This window comes from Balaenoptera acutorostrata, chromosome 1 (assembly GCF_949987535.1).
Source record: "Balaenoptera acutorostrata chromosome 1, mBalAcu1.1, whole genome shotgun sequence".
NCBI classification, from domain to species: Eukaryota; Metazoa; Chordata; class Mammalia; order Artiodactyla; family Balaenopteridae; genus Balaenoptera; species Balaenoptera acutorostrata.
Genome location: NC_080064.1, coordinates 102,958,143 through 102,984,042, shown reverse-complemented (window position 1 = coordinate 102,984,042; position 25,900 = coordinate 102,958,143). Strand labels below are relative to the sequence as shown.

The 25,900-nt window shown below is 45.7% G+C and overlaps 1 protein-coding gene across 1 annotated transcript in view; it reads left to right on the top strand.

The window, feature by feature from the left end:
• CASQ2 (calsequestrin 2) overlaps window positions 1–22,517 on the top strand; it is a 68,582-nt gene extending 46,065 nt beyond the window's left edge. Inside the window, exons 7-11 of the mRNA XM_007169339.2 lie at window positions 863–908; window positions 7,204–7,258; window positions 17,508–17,608; window positions 20,023–20,097; window positions 21,101–22,517. Coding sequence (XP_007169401.1) covers window positions 863–908; window positions 7,204–7,258; window positions 17,508–17,608; window positions 20,023–20,097; window positions 21,101–21,316 — 493 coding nt within the window. The 3' untranslated portion in view covers window positions 21,317–22,517. The remainder of the gene's footprint in view (window positions 1–862; window positions 909–7,203; window positions 7,259–17,507; window positions 17,609–20,022; window positions 20,098–21,100) is intronic.
• Window positions 22,518–25,900: the final 3,383 nt, after the last annotated feature.

The window sequence follows — 25,900 nt, the reverse complement described above, 5'->3', positions numbered from 1 at the left end:
TTTCAGGCTCTATGGGCCAGATGGTCTCTGTTGCAAATATTCAATTCCGCCGTTATAGTGTGCCAGCAGTCACAGGCCATATGTAAACAAATGGGTGTGGCTGTGTCCCAAAAGAAGTTTATTTATAAAAACAGGAGCCATTGGCTGGATTTGACCCACCAGCTGTAGCTTGCTGACCCCAGCTCTTAAGGGAGGGACAATACTGGAACATGAAATATGGTGGTGGTTCACCCTCTCACCCACCCACCCTCCCCTCCACATGCTCACATAGGTTCATTGAACCTGGAGCATCATGATTCCATCACCCAGTCAGCTTGGTCCTACAGGGATGCAGCACTTGGAGGAACAAATATCAACATGTCTAACAGTATCTGTCAACATTCAAAAAGAAATGAAACCATGAGCAAAAAATAGATTCAACCTGCTCCTCCGAACATCCCTAAAGGGATTTTGATGGATGACCCTGGTGATAAAACAACTGTAGTTCTGGGCTGTTTTCTCTCCTGGGTCTCCTCATTCTGGGCCTGCTCTGGGTTCTCAGGAGTGGCAGCTGTATGTGAGGAGGGAAATGGCTTCTTGGCCTGGGAGTGAGCTGACTCTGTGCCCTCTGACCCATTATTTGTAATAGACTTTATAATTCTTGGATCAAATGAGCCCATGAAAACGCTGAGAGCTTTAGGCCCAGCTCTGTGTGTGACACAACAGGGTCACTCTGCTCTGTCTCCTTAGGGGAGAAAACAGGTATGTAGACACTCTTGAAAATGGACCAACATCTCATTCTACATTTCACTGTACTGAGGCTTTGGTGTCAGCAGAGGTAATCCTTACTCAAGAAAGCTCATCTTTTTTTTTTTTTTTCCAGACCCACTCTACGTCGCTTGCGCCCAGAAGATATGTTTGAAACATGGGTAAGAAAGTGGAAAACTCTTTCTGCTTTGTAGAGATGGGTACATTCCCCAGGAGGAATACCCCTTTGAGTTCCAAAACTCAAACCAAGTCTTATTTGCCTGGAGTGGATGGCTGGATGGTGGAGAATTTGAAATGTGGACAATATCACACTGAGTTACAACCCAGTTCTTCTGGGCTGGCCAGTAGGCAAAATTACTCTATCTCTGAGTTCATTTCCTAGAGTTTCTACTGGTTTTCATTCACTGGCCACCAGAGACCCAAGGTCACATGGTAGAAGGAGCTCAGACCATGAGTTACATACAGACTTGAGCTCAAGCCCACAATCTGCCACCTAGTAGCTTTGCATCCTAGATCAAGTCACGTGGTCTTTCTGAGCTTTAATTTCTGTATCTAAAATCAGACTTTTTGTAAGGATGAAAGGTGTGAAGAACCCAGACATAGCGGGTACTCCATTAATGCATGGTAGCTGTTTTTGTAAATATCAACTCAAGGCACCAGAAAACACTGAGTCAGACTGTCCCCTAGGTCTGTGTCACAGACAAGATGTAAGGTGGGTCAAATAGCATTAGAAAGAGGGCCTTGAAGATACACTCCCCCCTCACCCCCCAGCTTTATACAAAATTCTGTAAACAGTAACAACCAAAGTCTATGGAGCATTTTTCAAAGCATTTCATGCATCCTTTTACTTGGATCTCTCAACAATTCTAGAAAGTGACATAGAACAATTATTATTTTAGCTTCCTGGGGAAACTGACAATCACACAGATTAAATTAATTACTCACGGATACATAACTAATAAGCATTAGACCTTGGGACTTAAATTTAGACCACCTGGAGCCAAATCTTATTTCTCCAGTATACCTCCTAGAGTGGGCCATGTCCCCCATAAGGCAACATTCTGGCGGGCAGGGGGCAGAAAGGGATTAACATGGAAGCATATATTTACTCTGTAATTCAGAGTCTAAAGTGACAGATGAACAGAACCGTGGAGTAACTTGACACTTTCTGTCTTACTGGCATGTAACTTCTTTGGATGTCTGAAGGTAGAACAAACATTTCACACCGAAGGCAAATGATCTGGTCCAGAGGAGTGGACTATTGAGGAACAACACAGCACAATAGAAACATCTTTTCCTAACATTTAAACCTTTCAAAAATTTAACCTTTAGGAGGTCTCATTATTAGATTTAAAAATAACAAAAAGCGTATAACAGTGCTTTGAAAATAATATTCTTTTTTAAAATATTTTCACTTTTCACTTAAAACAATTTCAGACTTATAAAAAATAGTGCAAAGAATTCCATGATCTCTTTACCCAGATTCCACAAATGTTAACATTTTACTCCCTTTGCTTTATCACACACTCTCTTGATAGATATATAGATTTTTTCCTGAACTGTCTGAGAGTAAGTAGCAGACCCAATTCCCCTTTGCTCCTATATACTTCAGAAGTTGTCTGAAAACAAGAACTTTCTCTTACATAATCATAGTATGCTTATCAAAATCAGGAAATTAATACTAATACAATTCCACGTTTAAATTGACCAGTTGTCACTAATATCCTTTATAGCAAGAGAAAACATTTGTTTTTTCCTGGCCCAGGATCCAATCCTGGATCACAGGCTTATGTTTGGTTGTTATGTTTCTTCAGTTGCCTTTAATCTGGAAGAGGTTGTTGGTTTTTGTCTTTCATGACACAAGGTACCATTTTAAGTCGAGAGTGATTATTACGGTTCTGTTCTGCTATGCCTTTATCTTTACTTCTTATTTTGTTCATTCTTAAGAGATAAGTCTCTAGGCTCCTGGAAGGGAGACACTGCAAAATTGTAGAACCCTTCTCTCAGGCCTTTCCTTACTGACACAGCAGTATCACACCCAAAACCACCACACCATAGCGGGAGATGTCCTGTGCCCTCCTCCTGACCACAGACACCCGTAATCCTCCACACTGCCCTGAAGAAATGCTCTCTCTCCCATATCGGAGGTAGATGTTCAGAAAGAAAGTTCACTGCCTGGCTTCACTGGAACCCATTCTCTGCTTTCTTTTCACTTAGTAAGTTACAGCTTTTGCTATACTATAAGATAACAGTGATGGCTCACATTATTATATATTCAGTTGTTTTCTAGTTGGGAAAGGGCTGTGTGTTGAAGTTAACCAGGTAGAGAAAAAGGCAACCAGACTGGCTGACTCCTTTCCAACACCCCATCATGGAATACCCACATGATTCCCCGGAAGCCCTAGCCAGACCTAGTCGGCCCCTCATCCAAGTCTCCAACTAGGGAGGGAGGGCAAGACAGGCCATCCAGGGTGATCTTCACATCCTGAAAAAGGAGGAGCAGAAATCAGCCTGTCAGAAGGCCCTTTGGGGAACCCCTCTGCCTATCCCCACCCCATCCACACGTGCCCACATCCAAAGCAGCATCTTCATGGGCTACTTGGCCATAGCAACTTAAACGCCACATGTTGGGGAAAGTGACCAGCTCATGAACTTAAAAGTCTTTATCTTCAATACCCACATCCTTAGACATTGCAAGATATTTAAATAAAATAGTAAAACTAGGTAGAGCTAAAGCAACTATTGACCTTCTTGTCTCCCAAACTCTACAGGGTTTTAAAGCAGCAAATCATAGAAAACACATAACTTATTATTCCTAAAAACATTATGCTTAGTAATATTTGCTGTGTGAAAATCAGACAGCTATCTATTTATTTATTTAGAATATTCAAAGAATGTCAAGGTAGAGCAGGGCGGTCCAGACCCAATGCTGACCTGTCCTTCCTCTTTGAGACTCCACCTTCCCACCAGCTCTCCATCCTAGCAAGAGGTCAGCCAGAGTCCTTAGCAAAAGCCCACAGAAATGGGAGTCAGCAGTTCTTTCTAAAAGAATCTTCCCTTGGTTGCAATAGGAAAGGAGTTACCCTAGAGGGGGGCAGAGATCTCCTCCAGATGAGCCCCTACACCACTTCACTGCCCCTTAGTTAGGAAGTCTGACAGCTTTAACTGCTTCTTTTTTTCCTTTGCATCTCTTCATTCAATATGAGAGCAAACATTCAACCAAGACTGGAAAGAAACAGAGTTAAATATGAACAATGGTAATTTATCTGATTGGTGGGTAATTGATGTTTCATTTCTCCTTGGTATCTCTAATATTTGCTAACTTTCTTCAAGCGGTATGTAAGATTTTTATCACTATATTCTTTTTTTTTTTAAGTCAATAAACATTAAGAAGAACCTATTACATTGTGCTAAGTACGGAGGTTATAAAAATAAGCCTTGCTGTCCTGTCCTTAGGAATTCAAGGTTGAGTAGATGAAACAGTCGCAATAATACAACACCAGCCCAGTATGCTTGTTGCTATGACAAAGGGACATACAAAGTGCTAGGGAATCTAGAGTAAGGTATTCACCAAAGTAACCCCCAAATTTCCACTTCTTTTGGGGGATCTGGTGCTCAGATACTTTGTATAAAAGCCCCTTCTTGGCCTCTTTCAACTTAAGTAAGAGCCACTGACCAGAGTTTGCAACATCTTCTGCAAAGCCTGTGGAGAGACAATAGATTTACTGAGCCCATTCTGCTGTTGTTCATAATGTCAGGGAGGAAAATCTTTACCCTCTTAGGTTCATTTCTTAGGGCCTACAAATTAAACTGACAAAAGACAGATTGGCAAGAGAAAAAAAAACAAAACAGATTTAATTAGCTATTTATGCATGCGTGTTCACAAAGAAACGTGATTCAAGGAGGGGCTTATATACCATCTTAATGGGGAATGGGGCGGGTAGGGGCAGAGGAGCACTTCTGGGAGAACGAAATGACTTTTTGGAAAGATAAATGGGCCCTTAGGAGAAGAGATGGCAGATATGATAGTTTTGTGATAATGTCTCTCTGAGAAAAGAAAATTAGAGTGATGACAAGTTCTTTGGGGAGGCTCTACTTTTCGGCAGATAAAAGATTTCAGGAATTCAAATGCCTTCAGCCAAAATAGTTTTTATGCCACAGTGGCTTATCCTGGACCCCTTCAGTGAGAAAGAGCATGGGCTTTGGGGCCAGACAGAACTGGCTTGAATCCCAGTTATGTCACGTACCATCTCATGCCTTTAGGTAAGTCACTTAATTCTTGAAGCATTGAATAGGAATAAGACTTTCATTTGAGATTTCGAAACAATGTATTTACAAAGTACTGATACATAGGGTGGCAAATATTATTGTCTCCATTTTCATCATCATTATTATTTTAAGCCATAATGCCTTCCCTCAGAGAGCTTGCCATCTGGTTGAGAAGAGATTTGTGCAATTAAAAAGGTTATTTCCAAGGCAAGGTGATGACTAAATGGGTGATCTAGGCAGCAAAGGCCGTGGGGTTCAGAGAAAGCCCCTGGGGTGTTCTCAGGCCCATGGATGGTCCGCTCGGCTCTTCCTCCCCCCATGCACATTGGATTCTCATTCAGTAACCCTGACTTACCGGCTTGTCCATGGATTCTTGCTCTGTGAGTTTATTACTGAAAACACCTGGCAGTGAGCAGCGCCTGCCTCTTTGCAGGTGTTCAATACAGGTTTGTGGGCTGAATCTTTGAGACCCTCAAAGAGAGAGGCTCTTTCTTTGGGTTACGTATGGCTCTCCATCCAGGGACCACCTCAGGCCTGGGGAATGACAGACATATTATAAGCAACCTCTTAGCAAACGAATATGGATTCTTAATTCTAAAACCAATTGCCAAATGCATTCTAGAAGGGCAAACAGAAATGAACAGAATTAACACTGCTTACTTCCAACTGATGGCAGGAGACAGAGACACGGGGCAGCCTAATGAGAACTGATCAGGATATTCTGTCTGGTGATAATAGCAAATGTAAAATAGTGAAACCTCAGACTCCCCTTCTGGTTGCTGTCAGATTTGTGTAATAAACCTGCACTCAGGCATGCGCGCGCACACACACATGCGTTATCTGTAAAATTCAATTCCCCAGAGAGTCTGACCATGGCAGTGCCTACTCTCTTGTTTTTAATAATAATATTTTCCATTTAATCTCTCTTAGACTATTTGGAGGTTTTTGTCCATTCCAAACTCAAAGGGGAAAAAATTAGCATTTAGATAGGATTGCACCAGCATTAAAATCAATTGAAATGGAAACAGAGATCATGGGAGGGTTGAGATGCCTGGAGTTTTTTTTTTTCCCTAGGATGATTCTGATATGACACATTCGGGGCGCCCAGTGAATCCCTCTGCTGGTGTCAGTGATAATCATATTCACTTGGATTTCTCCCTGGTGCCTTGTTCTCACACAACTTCCTCTCCAGGTCTTCTGAGGATCACATTTCCCAAAGAGGTGTCCCTCCAAGCTCCCACTTCTCCTTCTGCAGGAATAATCAATGCAGAGGAGACACAAGGCACATATATATGGTCCTTTCTGCCCAGGACGTAGAAACATGGAATGCCACTTGCTTGCCCATGGATTTGAAATACTCTCTCTGGATTCTTTACCTCGTCCCAGCCTTCACATCCACACACACTTTTACTGTCACACTCTCAACCTTCCCTAACTCCAAATTCCAGACTCTCCCTGTAGCCTCCCACTTTCATGACATGTTTTAGAGGCCTATCCTGCTTTGGCAAGCTTGGGTTCCAGAGCAGAAAGGACCCCAAGGAAACAACCTGGAGGTCACAGTCAGCAAGGCATCCCCTACTGAGCACACAGGTTCTGCTTCTTCAATAAGAGATGTCTTAACAGAGAAGCACTACACTTGCATATTATCCTTGTGTGACCAAAACAGACCCACATCCTAATTTACCGCATAGAGTCCTGTCTGCTGCCTGTTTGGGGACAGTTTCAGGATCTGTCAGCAGCATTTGGAAGTTTCCATAATCTGGTATATCGCTGATTATATTTGCTGGCGGTGAATTCTTGAGAACACAGACGGACACGCGCACTCACTGAGCTGTGTCCAGAATGCTTGTTGCCCTCAGAGCTCCTGATGAACCAGACTCACATTCTTCCTCATTTTGCCTTTTACTGCTGTTCTCCTGGACCCACCAGACCACCGGGGTGAGGCCCCTTTAGTGCTAATGTCTGTGTGCAGTTGGTGTTTTCCTGTCTTGCAAACCCACTGATCAAACTCCACACATTCCTCCCAGGGGCTCGTCAGTATTCCTGTCCTGAATGCATGCCCTGCTCGGCTCTTCTGTGCCCCTGCGTCCACCCCCCTCCACCACCTCCCATTTCCATTCCAGCCTCTGAGTCTGTCCTTGGTATCTCTTCACCCAGGAGAGTAACTTTGATTCTTTTCTCCCATAGGAAGATGATTTGAACGGGATCCACATTGTGGCCTTTGCGGAGAGGAGTGATCCAGGTAGGAAGCCCCCTGTCTGCTCCTGTGAGCCTTAAGCCTGACTGACCTCTCACCTTTGTCAGCCCTCACCCTCTCTTCTGTCACTTCCGGTTTTTCGCAACCGCAAGGTATCGGGCGCCCCCTGGTGGTCGCCTGTTAGGGACGACTCCACTTTCAAATGTGCACACAGCTAACAGAACGTTGAACCTCATTCTGCCTACCTGCCCAACTAGGAAGAAGCACCAAGTACTGAGGTTGAGGATATTAAAACGTCCTAGCTTTAAGGATGTGTGTGTGTGTGTAAACGTCTGTTCACATTTAAAGTTCATTTACCAATGTTGTGACCTAGCCTATGTGAATCACAATCCTACCTTAAAATAACAATCATGTACCCTTTGGTCTGAAAAATATTGTCTGTGCTTAGGAAAGTTCATGGAAAATATTCCCCCAAATAATGAGGACTGGGCAAAACGAACAGCTTATTTCTAAAGTACAAAATGACCCTATAAATGGATGTGTAATTTTGTTTTATTTTGGTACTTTTTCCTGGTTTCACTCTTTTTAACACCAGTGGAAAGTGAAGTGCAGGAAAAATTAATGTTGCAGGTGGTAAAATGCCGGGTCCCTTCAGCAGTGCTCTGTGAATAAAGGGTCCCCAAAGGGAGGTGTAAGTGGTGATTCTGAAGTGTGTTTTGGAAGACCTGGGACAATCCAGAATGCAACCAGAGAAGGCAGGGAACTTCCTTTAAGATGGCTAAGCAGTCAGGCTTTGGACTATGAGGTGCCTGGGCAGGGGTTCCCACCTGATAGTGCCACAAAGCCACCTGGGGCTGACTGAAACAGGACCTTCAGACACCTGTCAGTTCACGGGGCTCTGAGGCAAGTGCTGATGCACCGTGGGGGTTGGGAACCACTGTTCCAGGTAAGATACAATTGTGTGGTATTTTCCTAGGACCTCAGCCTCTTATACATTCATAGGGACAGATGAGGAAACAAAGGGTCAGAGAAGTTCAACAAACTGCCCAAGAGGACACAATGAGCTAGAGGGAGGCCATGAAGGAGGGACAGATTGTCTCATTCATCAATATATACCTGGTTCTTGCCCATGCCTTGACACATAGTAGGTGCTCAATAAATGCCTGTGGGCAGATGATTAGATAGGCAGATGACTGACTGAGACTGAGCCCAATTCTTCACTGTCTGACCAGTAGTTTTTTGGGTTTTGTTTTGTTTTGCTTTGTTTTTTGGTAACACACTATCAGCCTCCATAGTTTCTTACAGACTGAAACCCAAATGTTTTATCATGAAATTTTTAAAATTGAGATATAATCCACATACCATAAGATTCACTTTTTTAAAGTGTGCAATTCAGCAGTTTCAGTATGTTCAGAAAATGGTGCAAACATCACCACTCTCTAATTCCAGAACATTTTCATCACCTCAGAAAAATCCCATACCCATTAGCAGCCATTCCTATTCCCTTCTCCCCCACCCCCTGGCAACCACTTAATGTACTTTCTGTCTCTATGGATTTGACTGTTCTGGATATTTCATATAAATGGAAGCATGTAATATGTGGCCTTTTGTGCTTGGCATCTTTCACTCAGCATAATGTTTTCAGTATTCATCTGTATATAGTATGTATCAGTAATTCATTCCTTTTTAGGGCCAAATAATATTCTATTGTTTGAAAAACAAATTTATGCTGCAAATTATCTGAAAGCTTCCTTCCCCCCTTTTTTCATTAATTTTTTTGAATGTCCATTGATGTCCCAGTTTTCCTATCATTGACTTGCAGATTTGGAAAAACTCTTCAAGAAAATCTAGTCTGCATCCAAAAAAAAAAAAATACCAGTATGCTTCCAGCTTTTTTCCACAGATTCTGGCCACCCCTCAGCCCCTGGAGAAGAAAATAGCAAAGGAAGCCAGTTGCCCAAGGTTTACAAGCTATAATCAAACAGAATGGGGTCCCTGGTGGTGTGTGAACAGAGATGAGATCGCCATGAGCAGCAGCCTGCTGGCCAGACTCCAGGGGGCTTCCTCCCCCGCCCGCACCCCCCCCTCCCCTCCCCCTCCCAGGATTGTGGGGAGGCCTGTCTGGCTTTCTGGAACAATGGAACAAAGAGGCCTCCGAGAGGTTGCAGGAACCTGTTTGACCGAGATTGCTGCTGTAATGAATCAAGCTCCTGAAACTACTTCCACCTCCTCCCTGCACAAACACCCCTGGGCCCGAAGCTGTGTCTTGCCCCAAAGGAGCCCAAGCTGGGGCTTGTTACTGGGAAGCTGGAAGAAATGCGCTGGGGGTGGGGGGAGGGGGAGGAGCTCACAGCATCTTTCCTCGGTGGGAGGGAGGGGGGCTTGGCCTGCTCAGGGCTGGGAAAGGGAAAGGCTTTGCCGTGAAAGTCCCTGACTCTGCGACTAGTCAGTCATTACTCTCAGGTCACTGATGTGTAACCGGGCCAGAGGGGCCTGGCTGCAGGACCAGGAATTTCATTCCTACCCAGACAGTACTTCCTCATATACCTTGCTTTTGCTAACAAGCTAGATGTGGCCCACTGCGCCAACCAAACCCCTCGCCAAAGCAAACGGGTCATACCTCTAGGAAAATAATACAGCTCTCTTTAAAGAGCTAACAGTCTGCAGGAACTGTGCTGTGAGCTTTATGGAGGTGGTCCTATTTGGCCCCTAAAGCCACCCTGTGATTTATGCATAATAATTATCATCCCAGCGTCAGATGAGAAAAGTGATTCCTAAGGGTTAAATGACTTGCCCAAATCACTCGATGTATCCAAGCCAAGATTCAAATTCTATCAGGCTTTCTTGACCTCAGAATTCATTATGATTCTGAGGAAGAAGGTCGTGACGATGATGGTGATTTACTGTAATGCTTAGGTGACATAGCAACCCCATGTGGGAGGTGCTACTTTTATTCCCACTTGACAACTGATGACGCTGAGGCCCGGAGCAGCTGACTTGCTGGGAAGCAGTGGAGCTGGGATTAAGCTGAGCGCTGTCTGGCTCCCCAGCCGCACCCTGAACCACAAGGCCCTGCCTTGTGTCTGCCGGCCCTTCGGCGTTACTACCCCTGAGGACGTCTGAGTGACCATTTAGCCTGCCCTCCTTCCTCTCTGCTGTCCTTTACCACCCCCTGCACCTCCAACATTTGAAAGACCCAGAGAAGTTCAACGATGCGCTTGAGATCACACGGTTAGAGGCGCAGCGGACACAGCAGCTTAGATTTCTGGCTGGCTCCTTGGTCACTGTCCATCCGACCACACTACCGTCTCCAGGACCCCCCAGCCAGCTGCAGGCTCTGGGCATGCGCAAAGCTGCTGCGAGGAAGGGGGGCGGAGGGAGCCGAGAGAGCACGAGAAACAAGAGGGAGTGAGGAGAGCAAGCGGAGCCATCTGGAAGCTTGAGCGCCCAATCAGTGAAGAAAAGTCAAACTTCCTCCCCACTGATGTTTCCAAATTTGGAATCTACGATTTTTCAGCAGCAGCAGCAATAACAAAGGTCTGAGTGACCCGGGTCTCCCAAGGACTCTCACAGCGGTTCTGACATTCCCAGCCGAGAGCTTGTGTTCAGGGATTGCAGACAATGTCTGCTCTCCGGCCCTGAGCGTAATCGCCAGGTCTCTTCTGCGGTGAGCTCTCATCCCCGTTGCCCCCGCAGGCGGGCCTGGCTGGGAAGGACATTTCCGGCTCTCTGGTCTTGCCCGGTGCCCTGTGGTGCGGCCCGGCTTCCTCTTCCACGGCCTCCTCTCAGCTCCTGCGCTCAGAATGCCGCTGGAGCTACTGTTTGACAGGTTTGAAAATGAACGAGTCTCCCCCGCCGCCCCCAGATGTGTCTGCGTCAGGCTGACATCTTCTTTAGAACAGTAGATGAACGGTTCACAAAGTGGCGTTTCTACATGAGCGCATGCTGGATGGATATCCTCCAAGGGTACTGGCAATATTAGCGCCAACAAGCTGGAAATGCGCGAGCCGGCTGCCATCTGCGCCTGTGCCTGGGGAACACAGCCAGTGAGGGGCCCTGAGTCAAAGCCCGATATGCAGGTAGGGAAACAAAGGCATGGAGAAGTTAAGTAGCATCCCCAGGTCACGTGACTAATCAGTGGTAGAACGGGGATTCTAGCCCAGGCGGTCCAGCCCCAAGCCTAGGCTCTGTAACTACCACCTATGCTCCTCTGCATTGCAAAGCTGTACCGCTGGACTTTTCCACCAATGCTGGGCCCCGAGAGCTAGGAGAGAGCAGAGAAGGAGGGCTGTAGTAAGGAGTGTCAGGGTGTTCTGATGTCGCAGGTGCCATCTCGGGACCGTGGGGCCCACACAATGTCCCCCTGTTCTAAGCGGATGTCTCACTCTAACAGGTGACTGGGTGACTCGCCTTGTCTGGGAGGTGCTCTCAACCTTGTCCTCCCTAGGCTCCCAAAGGGCCCAGCTTCAGATGCCATGCCGCAGCTTTCTGAGACTTCCACACTTACTGAGTGGGCCTTTCTGCAAGGGGACCTCTCAGGTGACTGCCCTCCACACCTTTGTGTCCCAGCACCTGGCCCTGGGTCTAGTACCTGTGGGCACTCAGAACATACCTGCCCGATGAAAAATGAATCCCTCCCATTAACACTTGAAATGAATTAAATGTTGATGGAGTGGGAAAGAAAGACAGAAAATCTTTGCAGTTTCTTCTGCAAATGCCACACATGATAACAGTGGTATCATTATTATCAGTGAGCCCCCAAGATAATAAGGGAGCTGTTTTCTCCATCTTCAGACGATGAGATGGAAGCCCCAGAGAGGTTAAGTGACCTGTGCAGGGTCTTCAAACTCCAGACACAACCTCCAAGCTGCGTGATGCCTGCTTATCTGTGTCGTCTGCTATAGAAGCAATAGCCACAGGATCGGGCCAAACAGCCCGGCTTCCCAAGCCTAGGCCTGTCTCCAGGGGCGAGACCCCGAGTCCCATAACTGCACATGGTGTGGCAGCAGGGAGGGTCTTTCAGTGCCTTTATGGAATGAGCACCGCCAGTCCCCAAGGTTGGGTCCAGAGGATGGTGTGAGAGCCGGGTGGGCAGCACGCTGAGGGCCTGGGCCTGTTACTTCGGGGCCACTGCTTGGTCTGAGACACACGTGTCTCTGCCAGACAGGGCTTGGCTCCTGACGTGGCTGCGACTGGCCTGGAACTGGTCCCCCAGGGCTTGTGCAGCCTCATTCCCACCAGGCTCTCTCTGCCTGGGAAGGAGGAGAGCATAATCACCGGCTTCCCCTCCCACAGGATGTGATTCCCAGAGGTCTCTGGCTCACCGTGGGAAACCTGGCCCATCCTGAGCCCTCGGCCCCGGGTCGTGGGATCTCAGGGTCCAGGCCCGTGTGGCAGGGACAGAGTCACAGCTTTCACAGCACTGGGCCCCTCTTCTTTAGTTAGGGCCATCTCTGAGATTCCAGGCACACTCTGGGAAATCGCTGAGACAGCCAACCAAACAGGCTGTAGCTGGGAAGTGTGTGGCTTAGCGGCAGGTTAGAAGGAGGGGAAGGGACCCTGACTACTCCGGGGGAGGGCAGGGGCCGGCCACCAGCCCCCGCTCCACCCGAGTGTCTCCCCATGCCCCTGCCCTTGCTTCCCTCACATTGAAGCTTTCACACTGGGCACTGGGATCTCAAGCACAAACTCGAGCAAGAAGATGCAGCAGTTTTGGTAGGCATGTGGAGACCACAGATGGATTGTGGAAACGGCTCTCGACCTGCAGGCCAAAGACCTGTGTTAGAACCCTGGCTCTGCCACTTGCTGGCGTGTGATGCTGGGCAAGTCAGGTACTCTCCCTGTGTCTCAACTTCATCCTCTTTAAAATGGAGATAAAAACATCTTCCTAACCTCCATCAGGACTAGATGTGAAGATTAAATACAAAAGGACTCAGTAGCTAGTAGCCAGGAAATGCTCAAGAAATACTCATAAAATCGAAGTTGGGCTAAATGATCGCAGACTTCCTGCATGTAAAGAACAATGTCCTGTGTGCATAAAGGAAGAAGTTGGGAGACGAACTTCTTGAGAAAAAAGGAGATTTCAGCTGGATGCAAGAAAACGACTCTTGTCTGTCTGGGTTATTGACTCTGTAGTGGACCTTTAGGGAGGTCCGAGGGGCTCAGCCCTGGAAACATTCAAGAGAGAAGACAGACAAATGTTCTGGGTGGGGCTATACACCTGCCTGAATCTGTGGGATGTTTGGGAGTCCCTTCTGGCTTTGAAAATGGCTGCTTCTCTAACTAATGATCACAGAGAATTGTCCTCTAGTTTCAATGGTGAGATAACTGCTAGCCTACAAATTTCAAAATAATATTTCCTCATTTTTCTTAACCTACCTCTGAAAGAAATTATGGGCTATTCCTTTTGAAAGCTACATGGCCACAATCGTAAAAGACCTCTTAGCTGGGTATATCACTGATAAAGGAAACAGTCATTAATTTCAAACTCATTCATTCATTCATATAATTGCAACTGTGAACGGTCTTCTGCTTCACATTGAATTACAAAAGCGAAATGTGGCTTCCTACACCTGCCTTCCTGGTCAAAAAGGGAGGGTCCACAGTGGATGTGTCCCTTTTCCAGCTCACCTGTTTTACAAAGAAATAGTTGCTGTCCCTGAGAGGAAACTGAACTTCTAACTTAAAATGTTAGCGACTGAATCCATGTGAGGCCAGTGTGACTGCCTTAATTCCGTTTTCCCAGATGAATGAGAATCCATTCCAACAGGTCTATATTCAAGGCTGGGGAATAATGGGGGGAAAGGCATGGGGCTTGTGAGCCTTGGATCAGGAATATCCAAATTAGCTTAATGACTCTAAAACAAAGTAATTAAACCGTGCTTTAACCATGTACTGAGGCGAGGTTCTCATAGTCATACCGGCTGGTACAGCCATCCCTGCAGACCTCAGTCACTGAGTCAGCAACAGAGGCCAGAAGGAATCGCTCCATGACACACCACCTCCTGGTGTAACTGCCTAGGAGTATGTCTTCTCTGACACACGGGGCCGAGACTCTGTCTAACCGCCCCCTTGTGCCCAGATCATTGCACTTAAGACATACGCATTGAATGAACAGATGAGTGGCCAGGTTCCTTGTATTCAAGCAGAAGAATGTCAGAGCATTTCAGAAGAATAATGGCTAAACCTTACTATGTGCCAGGCACCATCTAAGGGCCACAGAGACACTAACACATTTAACTAACAGTCATTCTACGAAATAGGTACTATTATTATCATCCCCATTTTACAGTTGAGAAACCAAGACATTAAATAACTTGCCCTAAGTCACACTCTAAATGGCAGACCCAGGATTTGGACTGTTTGCCCCAAGTGTCCGTGTGTTTAAACATCATGCTGGGCTCCCTCCCTAAAGAACAGGTTCTGTTCTGTTCTTGGAAATATTCAGGGATGCAGAAGGATTATGCCCATTATAAAATCCATCATCCTGAACACCAAAAAGCTGCCCTCGACTCCGGAAGAAACTTCCCCAGCTTTAATGTCAACTCAATTATTAATTTATTCTGGGCATGTTTTTTGAGCTTTCCTTGTTCCTCCATAGACACAAAGAACATCCTTCTCACAAAAACTTTTTGTATTCTTAAAAACAGGCATTAAGCCACCATTTTGACTTCTCTTGTTTATGTAAAAACTCCAATCCACTTGATTTTTCTCGCAGGACCCAGTTTTTGTTCCTTCAGTCTTTCTCTTTTTATCTCCAAACCTGCTCTAAAACATAGAAACGATCCCTGTATGTACATTCTTATTCATAAATCCCGTTATGTGGGTTTTTCCATCAGAAAATCACAGCGCCATCTGTGTGTTTGGCTTCCGTTCGGATCTTCTCCCTCTACAACACTGTGCCTAGACAGTTTCTGCCTTCCCTTTACGTGAGTTAGTCTTCTGCACTTCAAGTTTACTTTCTACCTGAATTCGGGTCTGTGTGGTTGAATTTCATCCTCTTTGTGAATTTCTGATTTGTCACATGTGATTCTCTTCTCCCAGAGTACTGGCAACATCACCTTATTTATTGCCATCTATCTCTTCCCGGCTGCTGAAAGTAGTCACTGAAGCTGTTGAGGAGAAATCCCCTGCTGCAGTCTGCGTATAATGACACTTAAATCCACAGATAACCCAGGTGGCACCATAGTCCCTGTCCTGTGACACGGCGACACACCCAGAGAAGGAAGATCCGTAGTGTCCAAGTAGCAGCAGCCAGTGGCACTCTGGAGGGACTTGACTTTCTCGGCCACACATCAGGCAGCAAGAGGAATATCCCTACCTCCACCCCAACCCCTACAGTAATAGATAATGAGCGCTAAAACACAAGGCCCCATCCATCTCAAGTGTCCGTCATACAATCTACTTTGTCATATAGTTCAGAGCATAGATGGAAAAATCACCTAGGCCACCCGGATCTCTGCTGGAGAGGGCTGCAGGCCATAACGACCCTCTTCTCTACTAGCGGGGTGGCTCTGCCTTCCAGGTAACAAGGGCTGAGGGGGCCTAGTCTGAATCTTTAGTGTGATTTAGCTACAGTTAAAGAGACTACACCCACTCAAAGCAGAGCTCCTAAGAAGAGTGTGCATTTTGCCTAGAATATGTTAAATATGAGGAAGTGCAGAGAAAAACCTTTCCCAAGAGGCCCCAGGTAGCCAAACAAAGGCTAGGGTGCCTGGAGAGAGGAGAGGTGTGTTCAACAGAGGCCACAGAGAGGGGCTTAGAATGGCTGGGGCCCCCATCTAAAGAAGGAAACTTTTACAAAGAAAGAGCAGTTGCCATACTGAATTTCTAAGTAGTGGGTGAGTTAGTTGCTTATATAGAAGATAAATTTCAGGCCACAAATTCATCTGTGCAAGAGATAAAACTTTATTTTCTAGAACTGAACCTAAATTTTACCACTGGGTGGTGGAAACTGGGTCTGACAATTAATGGTCTCCCCTCCCCCACCCACCATCCCTAGGGATCCGGTGTCTTGCTGGTTCTCAGGTATGATGGGTGAAGTGTGCATCTGGTCAGAGTTACCATCATCACCTATCCATGCTGGCATCTGCAGAGAAGTCCGTCGTTTTGTCTGGACTCTAGGTTTATGCCAAGGTCACCACTGGTCCCCTTCATCCCAACCGCTGGACTTCTTCAGATCTGCCCCCTCCGCTAGCCTTGTCCATGTTCCTCAAAACCACAGAGAACTCCGTGGGGCCTCCTTACAATCTTCTCTGCCCTAGTGCTCCTGCACCAGAGGGTTCGCCAAGAGAATCTGAGGTCATTCCATTTTCATGAGTTTTAAAACAAAGAATGAATCCCCTATACTCTGGGACTCCCTGAAACTGTGGAGTTTCTGTACATGGACACATGGGCTTGCTTTTGTGCACATGCACATGTACACACACACACATACACACAGGCACAGAGATTATTCTCAGGGACTTGCCAGAATCTAAACTCTTTATTTCTAGCTGGGAGTGGGGAAGGGATGCTGAGGGTTTAGGCTATCCTTTCTCTTACTAAACATTCTTCCAAAATTTTTGTCTATGATATAAAGTTTATCTTTCTCATTTCTTCAAGATTTAGGCTTTCTGTGCTCTTGAAGCTGTGAGTTTGTCTTTTGAGGCTTGTCTCTGCTTTTCTTATGAATCATCCCTCCCCTGGGGGGCAATGAATACTTCAAATTGAATAAAGGGATGGCAGAGCATGCAGGGAAATGGTGACGAGGGGAGGGAACTCTATTTACTATCTCAAATCTTTGAAACCAACTGTCAATCAGAAGCCCACTTAGTCTGAAGGTTATAGGAACTCCAGGTTGTAGAAAACTAAGGATCCAGGCTAAACGTTCTTGCTCCATAGAGCAAATGCTATGGGGAACTCTCAGGGATAGTATCAATAAATTATCAGTTTTAAGAGATGGCACAGAGCACTGAGGACCAGACAGGAGTTTCTCTGTTCCTGGGTTGCACTTTCTGCCACAAGGCTGGTCAATTTTCATATGCAATTTAGCAAATGGAACTTAGCTTTCAGTTACAACCAGACGCTTCCCTGTGAAACTTTCAATTTCTTTATTCGAAATGTTTATTGTTCCCTTTGAACAAGCTGCTTTGTGGCTGGAGTTCTCATCTGACTCATTTTATAGAATAATTCTATAATTGAGGGTATGCACCAAATGGCCTAAGAAACACTTGTGGAAAAACGGCGCCCTGCTCTCCACATTAGAAGCCATATATGCACAGGGCTTACTCAACCTTCTTGAATCCTGCTTCAGATGGCTACGAGTTCCTGGAGATCCTGAAGCAGGTTGCTCGGGACAACACGGACAACCCTGACCTGAGCATCGTATGGATCGACCCAGATGACTTTCCTCTGGTGAGTGGCTCAGACTGGGGCCCCGTCCTTGGCCACCTTCACAGCCTCATGTTTGTGTTTAGTGTGAGACCTGGATGCACGAAGGAGGATGTGAAATAGGAGGGGCACTTGCTGTCCCCACCCACTGTGGGAGATCTTAGCCCCTGGGGCAACATTGAACTTAGGGCCTGGTGCGTACACTGACATGGTTAGACTTATTTTTCTCACTCCCTGGAGGCCAGAAGTCCTTCTGCAGGGCCCACTCTAGGGTGTTGGGTGAAATTCTTCTGCCAGCAGCTCCATAGCTGCCCTTCACCCCACCACCACCCCTTGCTATAACCTCTTTCATTTTCTGGGTGGTGACCATCGCTCTGAAGCAACCTGAGTTACTAAGTAATAAATGTTCAGAGATGAACATTTTGCATAGAGTTAAGAACAACCTCTGCTGGAAATTCCCTGGCAGTCCAGCAGTTAGGACTCTGCAATTCCTCTGCAGGGTGCACGGGTTCAATCCCTGGTGGGGGAACTAAGACCCTGCAAGCCTCGCGGCCAAGAAGAAGAAAAAAGAACCCTCTGTGAGGACAGAGACCCTGCCTGTCTTGTTCAGCGTGTTCTCCCAGGTCCTTAAAGCCCAAACTCTTGCTGGGTCAGTGATCAATGGCCAGAAAGCCTTGATTATGCTTTGTTTTGAAGAGAATAAACAGAATTTGTACAATACATGAGCCCAGTGGTAATGATAATGAGGGTAGCTAATATACTATCTGCCTAGAACTATGGTAAATTCCATGCATCATCTCATCCAGTCCTCTCAACAACCCTGTGAAGTACAGATTATTATAATCCCTATCTTACAGGTGAAAAGAATGACAGCTGGAGAGGTTAAAGCAGTAAGTGGTAGACATACTCTTCCAGCCTAGGTTTGTGTGATGCCAAAGCTTGGTCTGGTAGTCAGTAGACTTTAGGTTGAGCTAACTGCTGATACTCAGTACAAGTTTAGTTATTATTAGGATATAAATGATAACTCTATCTTCTTCCAGGAATTATCATTTGTTGCATAGGTCACAACTGATCAAACTATGATTAAATAGACAAAAATGAGGGGTTTTATTGATCTCAAGGGTCCTGGAACCCAATCCTACATAGAGAATGAGTGAATCAAAGGCAGAACATTCCATGTCACCTGAGGCCAATTTCATAATTCTGGGTAAGCGTAACAAAGTCATGGTCTTATAAGACCCTATATATTATAGCCGTTTGTTTAGCTGCTGCCTGGTTGTATTTCTCATTTACCTGAACTATTTGGTTATGCAAGTTTGCAGATGGTCTACATTTCTCCTGACCTGTTCTATATGTTTGCCTTGTTTTTTGCAAACGAGATATCTTCAGACTATTCTGATTTCCAAGTTCCTGACTATCCCCAGTCCCCATGAGACCATATATTTGTCTGGGAGACTTTTTTTTCTTTCTTTCTTTTCTTTTTGGCTGCGTTGGGTCTTAGTTGTGGCACGCAGGATCTACACTGAGGCATGCGGGATCTTTTCCTTGTGGCGTGCGGGCTTCTCTCCAGTTGCAGCACGCGGGCTTCTCTCTAGCGGGCTTCTCTCTAGTTGTGGTGTGCAGGTTTTTCTCTCTCTAGTTGTGGCATGTGGGCTCCAGAGCATGCGGGCTCTGCAGTTTTGCGGCACGTGGGCTCTCTCGTTGAGGCGTGAGAGCTCAGTAGTTGTGGCACGAGGGCCCAGTTGCCCTGCAGCATGTGGGATCTTAGTTCCCCGACCAGGGATTGAACCTGCGCCCCCTGCATTGGAAGGCGGATTCTTCACCACTGGACCCCCAGGGAAATCCCATGTTTGGGAGACTTTCTACCACTGAATATCTCCCTTTTCTTAGCCCCATGGCCCCTTACTTTTTTAGTCCTGTCCCAGTCAGAGATTAGTCCACATGGAACCCAAGTCTGGCTGAATGAAGAAGCCCTCTTCTTACTCACGTGCCCACTTACAGCACACCACTGCTTTCCCAGGCATCTTACGAGCAGAGTGGTGCAAGGTAAGGGATTTTTAAGTGAGACATTGAAAGAGAGGTGGAGGGAAATGGCTCTTTCACCACACATAAACTGTAAAAGAGTCACAAGTAACTTGGGAATCAGCTTTGGACTATCTCTGTAATATTCTTCCTTACAGCTGTAGAAGCTTTTATATTACATTCTTTCATAGTTTGTGTTATGACATCTTTTTTTTTTTTCATGTTTATTTAAAGTGCTGAACGCTGGGGCCAAGTCTTCAATTACCTCAGTGCCCGCAGCTGTTTTGGAGACCTTTAACCAATGGTGACCTAATTACTGTGATGGGATGGCAGGTGGGTCCAGCCACAAAAAGTGGCTTTAACAGGGAATGCCTTCTGCCTGCCTGCCTGTCTAATTTTATTTTTTGTTGCTACAGCTTGTTGCCTATTGGGAAAAGACTTTCAAGATTGACCTATTCAAGCCACAGATTGGAGTGGTGAATGTTACAGATGTGAGTATACCTCACGAAAGTTTGCTCAGATACCCTCAGCCTGCCCTGGTTTCTGCCATGCAGCCCAGACTATGAGATCACGTACAGGAGCCTGGCCCCATGTGAAACGAGCAGGACCCTTGGCCTTGCCAAAGCTCAGGAGACTTGCCAGTGTGGCCCAATCCTAGTCTGAGCCAGTCCCAGCCTATTGTTCCATGGTTCTCTTCCATGGGCACATTTCCTTGCTTATGGAACCAGCCCAACCTGGTTCACTGACTATTTAGAACTTTCCACACAAGTAAACTCTCCTGTATTTTCTTCCAAAGCCCAACAACAAGGTCTCTTTACGCAAGGGAACCCACACCGGGAGTTGTTATTGCTCAATGGGTGATGGGGCAGCTGTGGCCCAGAAGCCCATGGAGGCAATCACCATTGTGTGTGTGTGTGTGTGTGTGTGTGTGTGTGTGTATTCATGAATATATGGATATATATGATATATAGGATCTATATGAAACTTCTGGTAGGACAGCCATGAAACTACCACCAATGGGACTAGGGATGGGGTCAGGGCAGCCAGAAATACTTTTGCTTTTCACCTTGTATCCTACTGTTCTGTTTTAAAATGTTTTAACTTAAGCAGAATTTTAAATTATTATTATTTATTATTATTATTAATTTAAAGAGTGGTTTACAAAATAAAGAAATGTAGAATTTCCTAGGTGACTGAACATCTACCAACAGGGTAAAAAAGGACATTGCTAACTGGCTATATATACATACAATAGAAAAAAAATATATATATGCAATGGAATACACCTTTCCTTTTATGTTGCACAAACAGGATACTACACACACCATTCTGCAACTAAGCATTTGCATTTAACAGTGTGCACATATTCCTGATAGTGTAAGTGACCTGGAGCCCACTCAGCACAGCTGCTTGGAACCCCCTGGCCTTGCTGATCCTTCGTGCACTCATTCACTCACTCACTCACTCACTCACTCATTCTGTCTCTGGCTGCAGGCTGACAGTGTCTGGATGGAGATTCCAGATGGTGATGACCTGCCCACAGCTGAGGAGCTGGAAGACTGGATTGAGGATGTGCTTTCTGGGAAGATAAACACTGAAGACGATGACAATGAAGATGAAGAGGATGAAGAGGATGACGACGACAATGATGATGACAATGACAATTCTGACGAAGAGGATGATGATGACAGTGACGATGATGAGGACTAGCCCCCAACTCCAGACAATTTTCATGAAAACAAAACCACAGCTACCCACCACCATGCAGACAGCACAAGGTAGCAGCAAGCAGCCCTGGCCCACGTCCAGCCAGCTCCTTTCCCTTTTCCAACATCTCTTCTTCCACTTCCTTCTCATCAGGAGATGTGCAACTCAGCAAATGCCTTTCTAAATCCAGCAATCCCACTCAGCAAGGACAGTGGGGAATTTTTCCCATGTCGACTGTCTTGATTGTCATGAAAAATCTCTCGTGCTTTGCCAGATCATCAGTGGCCATGGCAGTGCCCGAATCTGGCAGTCTGGGGAGAGCGATCCCCTAACACCTTGACTCAGATGTACTTGTTGTCTTTGACTATGGCAGTAACAGAATTCACAGCTTGCTAACTCACAAGCATGGTGTGACCTTATAACCAGAGCCCAGGGAAGACACACAATCCATTTAGCCCCCATGCCTACAACATCAGTTAGGATGCCTCCTAAAGCCAAGAGGATGCCTCTTAGGGAAGGCTCAGGCTTGGAAACAAGTTTATAAATCAGCTTCTCTTGGTTCTATTAAACTTATTTTAAGTGTAGGTCAGACCATTATGAACTCAGATCCAAACCTTTGCATGGCTATTGAGAGGTAGGTCTTGAAAAACATGCGTACTGATGTCACCATCATTTCTAGTATATTAGGATACTGGGATGGGAAGTTGATGTGCTCTCTGAACTTCCCTCTAGGTGACCGTCTCGCATAGACACACAGGGGTTGTTTTAATTCTTTCTGATGGCTTGAGGTCTCTGATTGGGTCAGCTGTCATCCTAGCCTGAGCTGGGATCCTGATATCCCCTCTCTGTTGCTCCTAGTCAGCCTTCCCATTCAGAGTCAAAGTTGGTTTATCCATAGGGCAATTAACTCTCCATCTATCAATGCTCCCACAGTTAAACAGAACAATAATCATTAGAGTTCATAATGATACCCTGAGGTACTGAAAAAATCCCTAAGTGCCTTCCGAACTATCTAAAGGTCATATTGTGCTCGGTAGTTTTAGTGTTAAGTGTGCATTATAATGTTCTAATTTATTTTCTCAATCTTTTAACACATGTATAAGACACTGCAAATTCTTTGAAAATAGGGCAATCCTTTATGGAATAGTAGCTAACTAACTCTGCCATTAAAGTTATATTTTGAAAATACTGAGACTATCTTGAACATCCTCTCCTGATTTTTTGTTTCTGCTCGTTCTCTCTGGGCTCCTGTTCTTCCTCTCTATTCCTTCTTTGTTTTCCTTTCTGGCCCCTCTTCCTCTGCCTGCCCTTTAGACGTTAGTCTTCCACAGTATCACTCAGCTCTAACATTCTTCCAGGACAGTTTATCATCCATGCCTATCAGCTAATAACTTCCAAGTCTGGGTCTCTAACCTTGACCTCTCTCCTTAGTTTTAGACTCACTCATTCAACTGTTTCTGGACATCTTGGTTTGGATGTTGCACAAGTGCTTCAAACAACATCACAAAAGCCAAACTCATTACCTTCTCCCCTAAACTTCTCCTTCTCCTCTTCTTGGAGCCCCAGTTCAAATGATTAGTATCACCATCTGTCCAATTGCCTGGGTGGTCTGAAGGGGTCCCCTTCCCGTCTACTCCCATGGCATTTTGTGCATACCCCAAATCCTGGCACTCATCATTTAAATTGTAGCACATATTTGTATGTCTGTCCTTTCACTAAAACATAGGCTCCTTGGAGACAAGGAATTTATTTACTATTGTATCCCCAACACCTAGCACTTTGCTCAGCATGAAGTAGATACTCATTTATTGAACTGATGGGTGAATAATTGTTTGATCGGCACTGTTGGATCACAGTGCTTCCAAGGCCTCCTTATTTTTATCCCTTCGCCTCACAAAACAAGGCAGACCCTTCCCAAGCTGGGCTACGTTGCCATCCAGACAGGCCCAAATAAGTTCCCGGGGAGGTGAGTTTTCAAAGTGATCTTTGAAGCTAACCTTTCAAATAGCCAAGGAATGTGCTCTGTCATGAAAGTGGTCTATTTCCCAGCCCAGGAAAATTCCCTGGTTCTTACAGGCCTGAGTAATATGCATTAAGTTTAAATCATGCTATGCTGCTCCTGTGCTAGAAGCACTGAGTGTTAAACTAGTACTATCTGTAAGTAGTAGTGCTGTTTAGTTATTGGTCTAAAACTTTTTCAGCTGATATTTATTGAATGTTTGGTATGTGCCTGGAGCACTATGCTATATGCTTCACATGTATTATCTCGTTTAATCCTTATGAAGATCTTATGAGTTTTGTTATTTTCCCCATTTTACAGATGAGGAAACTGAATGAGGCACAGAGGCCTCGAGTAATTTTCCAAGGGTCACACAAATACTTTAAAGGAGTGTAAATGTAACCCCATTTTTACACTTAAATCAAGGATTTAAGCTATATTTAATTCCTTAAATTAAGCAATCAAAGGATTCCATTTCTTTTCTTCAGATGGTGTCCCAAGATGGACTCAAGTGAATTTCTCATAATCCTTTTTACTGCTCAAGCCAAGATGCCCTTTCCCCTTTCATTCTGGAGGCAAGTAATCAATTATACAGTACTAGAAATGTAGGCTAATTAGAACTGTGAGATCTGGCCATCCTGCTAGAAAACAAAATAAAACAAAAAATCATTGTGTTATCAAGAATGCACAATCATTTAAATATATTTCTTTAGAATATCATCTCATAGTTGAAATGAGCTTGTCTCTTCTGTAACAAGGTTGTGTACTGTCCAGGCCCTAGTTTGTATTGCCCAGAAAGCCCTTTCTGTTAATGATGTCACCAGTCATAGGTCATTATCGAATAGCTTTTGATCAATAATCCCTGCTACACCCAGACACACACATCCCTTGAGTGGGTCCTATGGCCTGTCTTCAAACTTCCCACTCTCCCCAGGGCTCCTCAGCCCTGCTCAGTGAGCGTCAGAATCATGTCTGAGCTTATTTTAGAAAACACAGACTCCTGTCCCCAGCCCAGACTTACTGATATACCATCTCCAGAGTTGGGGCCTGACCCTCTCCATTTTAACAAGAGTCACTGGGGATGGATGCAAGTCAGAACTAACCACTGCTCTTCCCACACCCCCCAGTCATCTCATCCAGCCTACGGCTTCCAACTCTATCTGTCTCTAGCCAGGCCTCTCCTGAGTTCCAAACCCCTCGCTCCAGCCGTCTCCCCTGGACAGCATCACTGGGATGTCCCATAGGCACCTTAGACCAACACAGCTTTGGGGCTTTAAGGGGGGGGGGTGCCCTTAAAAAGTATTGATAGCTCTCTTTTCCTGACTGAGATCTGAACCACCTGAGAAATTAGCTCCAAAAGTCAGCAGTCCAAAATATCACCCTGATTACAGAGAAGCAGTGATTTGGAGACTAGAGATTAGGAGAAGGGGCTTCCCAGTTTCCAGCCTTCAAGCGCAGGTCATCCAGGTGTGCAGAGAGGACCAGTGCTCTCAGCGCTCAAGGATGGAGAGGCAGGAGAAAAGGAGTGGACCCCTCACACTAACTGCACCCTAAGAACTTCACTCTAAGAAGCATGGACAAATGGCTACCGCCCATTAACCAGGTAACTTACTCCATCTCAGGACGGGAACAAGGACTGGACAAAAGGCCAGCAATGTTTTGGGGAACGTCCTTCACAGAAGCAGAGAAGTGGGGAAGAGGCATCCCCCTTTGACAATGTCCCAGCCAGAAACCTTAGAGCCATTCTGTTGTCTCCCACTTCCGCATCCAATAGGGAGCAAGTCCTGTCCTCTTCTCTTCATTCACTCTTACTGTGTAATTGAGGCTTTACAATCTCTCAGCTGGGTGACCACAAGTTTCTGACTGTACTTCCATCTCCAGCCCTGCACACTGCAATCAAATGATCTTTTGAAAATGAAAAACTGATCATGTCACACACATGCTTAAAATTCTTCAGTGGTTCTCTATTCCCAATAGGTGCTTAAAATTTGTTGTTGTTGTTGTTTTTAAAGATTATGAGGCCAAAGACCAAGTAATGAATGGAAAGTTTTCTGACGGCCAAATGTGGAGTCTAGACTGTGGGGCGTGAGGTTGGGGAGGAACAATGAGGTAGGGCTTGTAAAACTAAAAGTCCTTGAAGAGTCTCTCCTCCGCATGAGGAAAGCGAAGTCTGAGTAGTGTTGACGCTGGGGATATCTGGGCTCAGGGATGAGAAGAGCACTGGGGTGATCCATGCTGCAAATGTGGAGCGCCATCTTGGAATGATGGCGTCCAAATGCCTCATCTGGATTATAGCACTCAGTTGTTACTTAAGCAGAAGTGGGGTCAGTACCACTGCCAACGAGCTAAGGGGTCAGGACCAGCTTTGTCCTGGGGTAAAAACTGATTTCCTTTACAGGACACCGGCGATCTATGTGAAGAGTCTCTCATCTACCTTCCATCCTCAATGTCTCATGACACCTGCCAACCATCTGCCCCTTTGCCCCTCTACTCTTAGAACCTGAAGTTGGCCGAAGCTGCCTGGCTGTTTAACACCGCCAAGTCTTGGCTCATGCTGTTCCATCTACTGGAAAGCCTGTCCTTCCCCA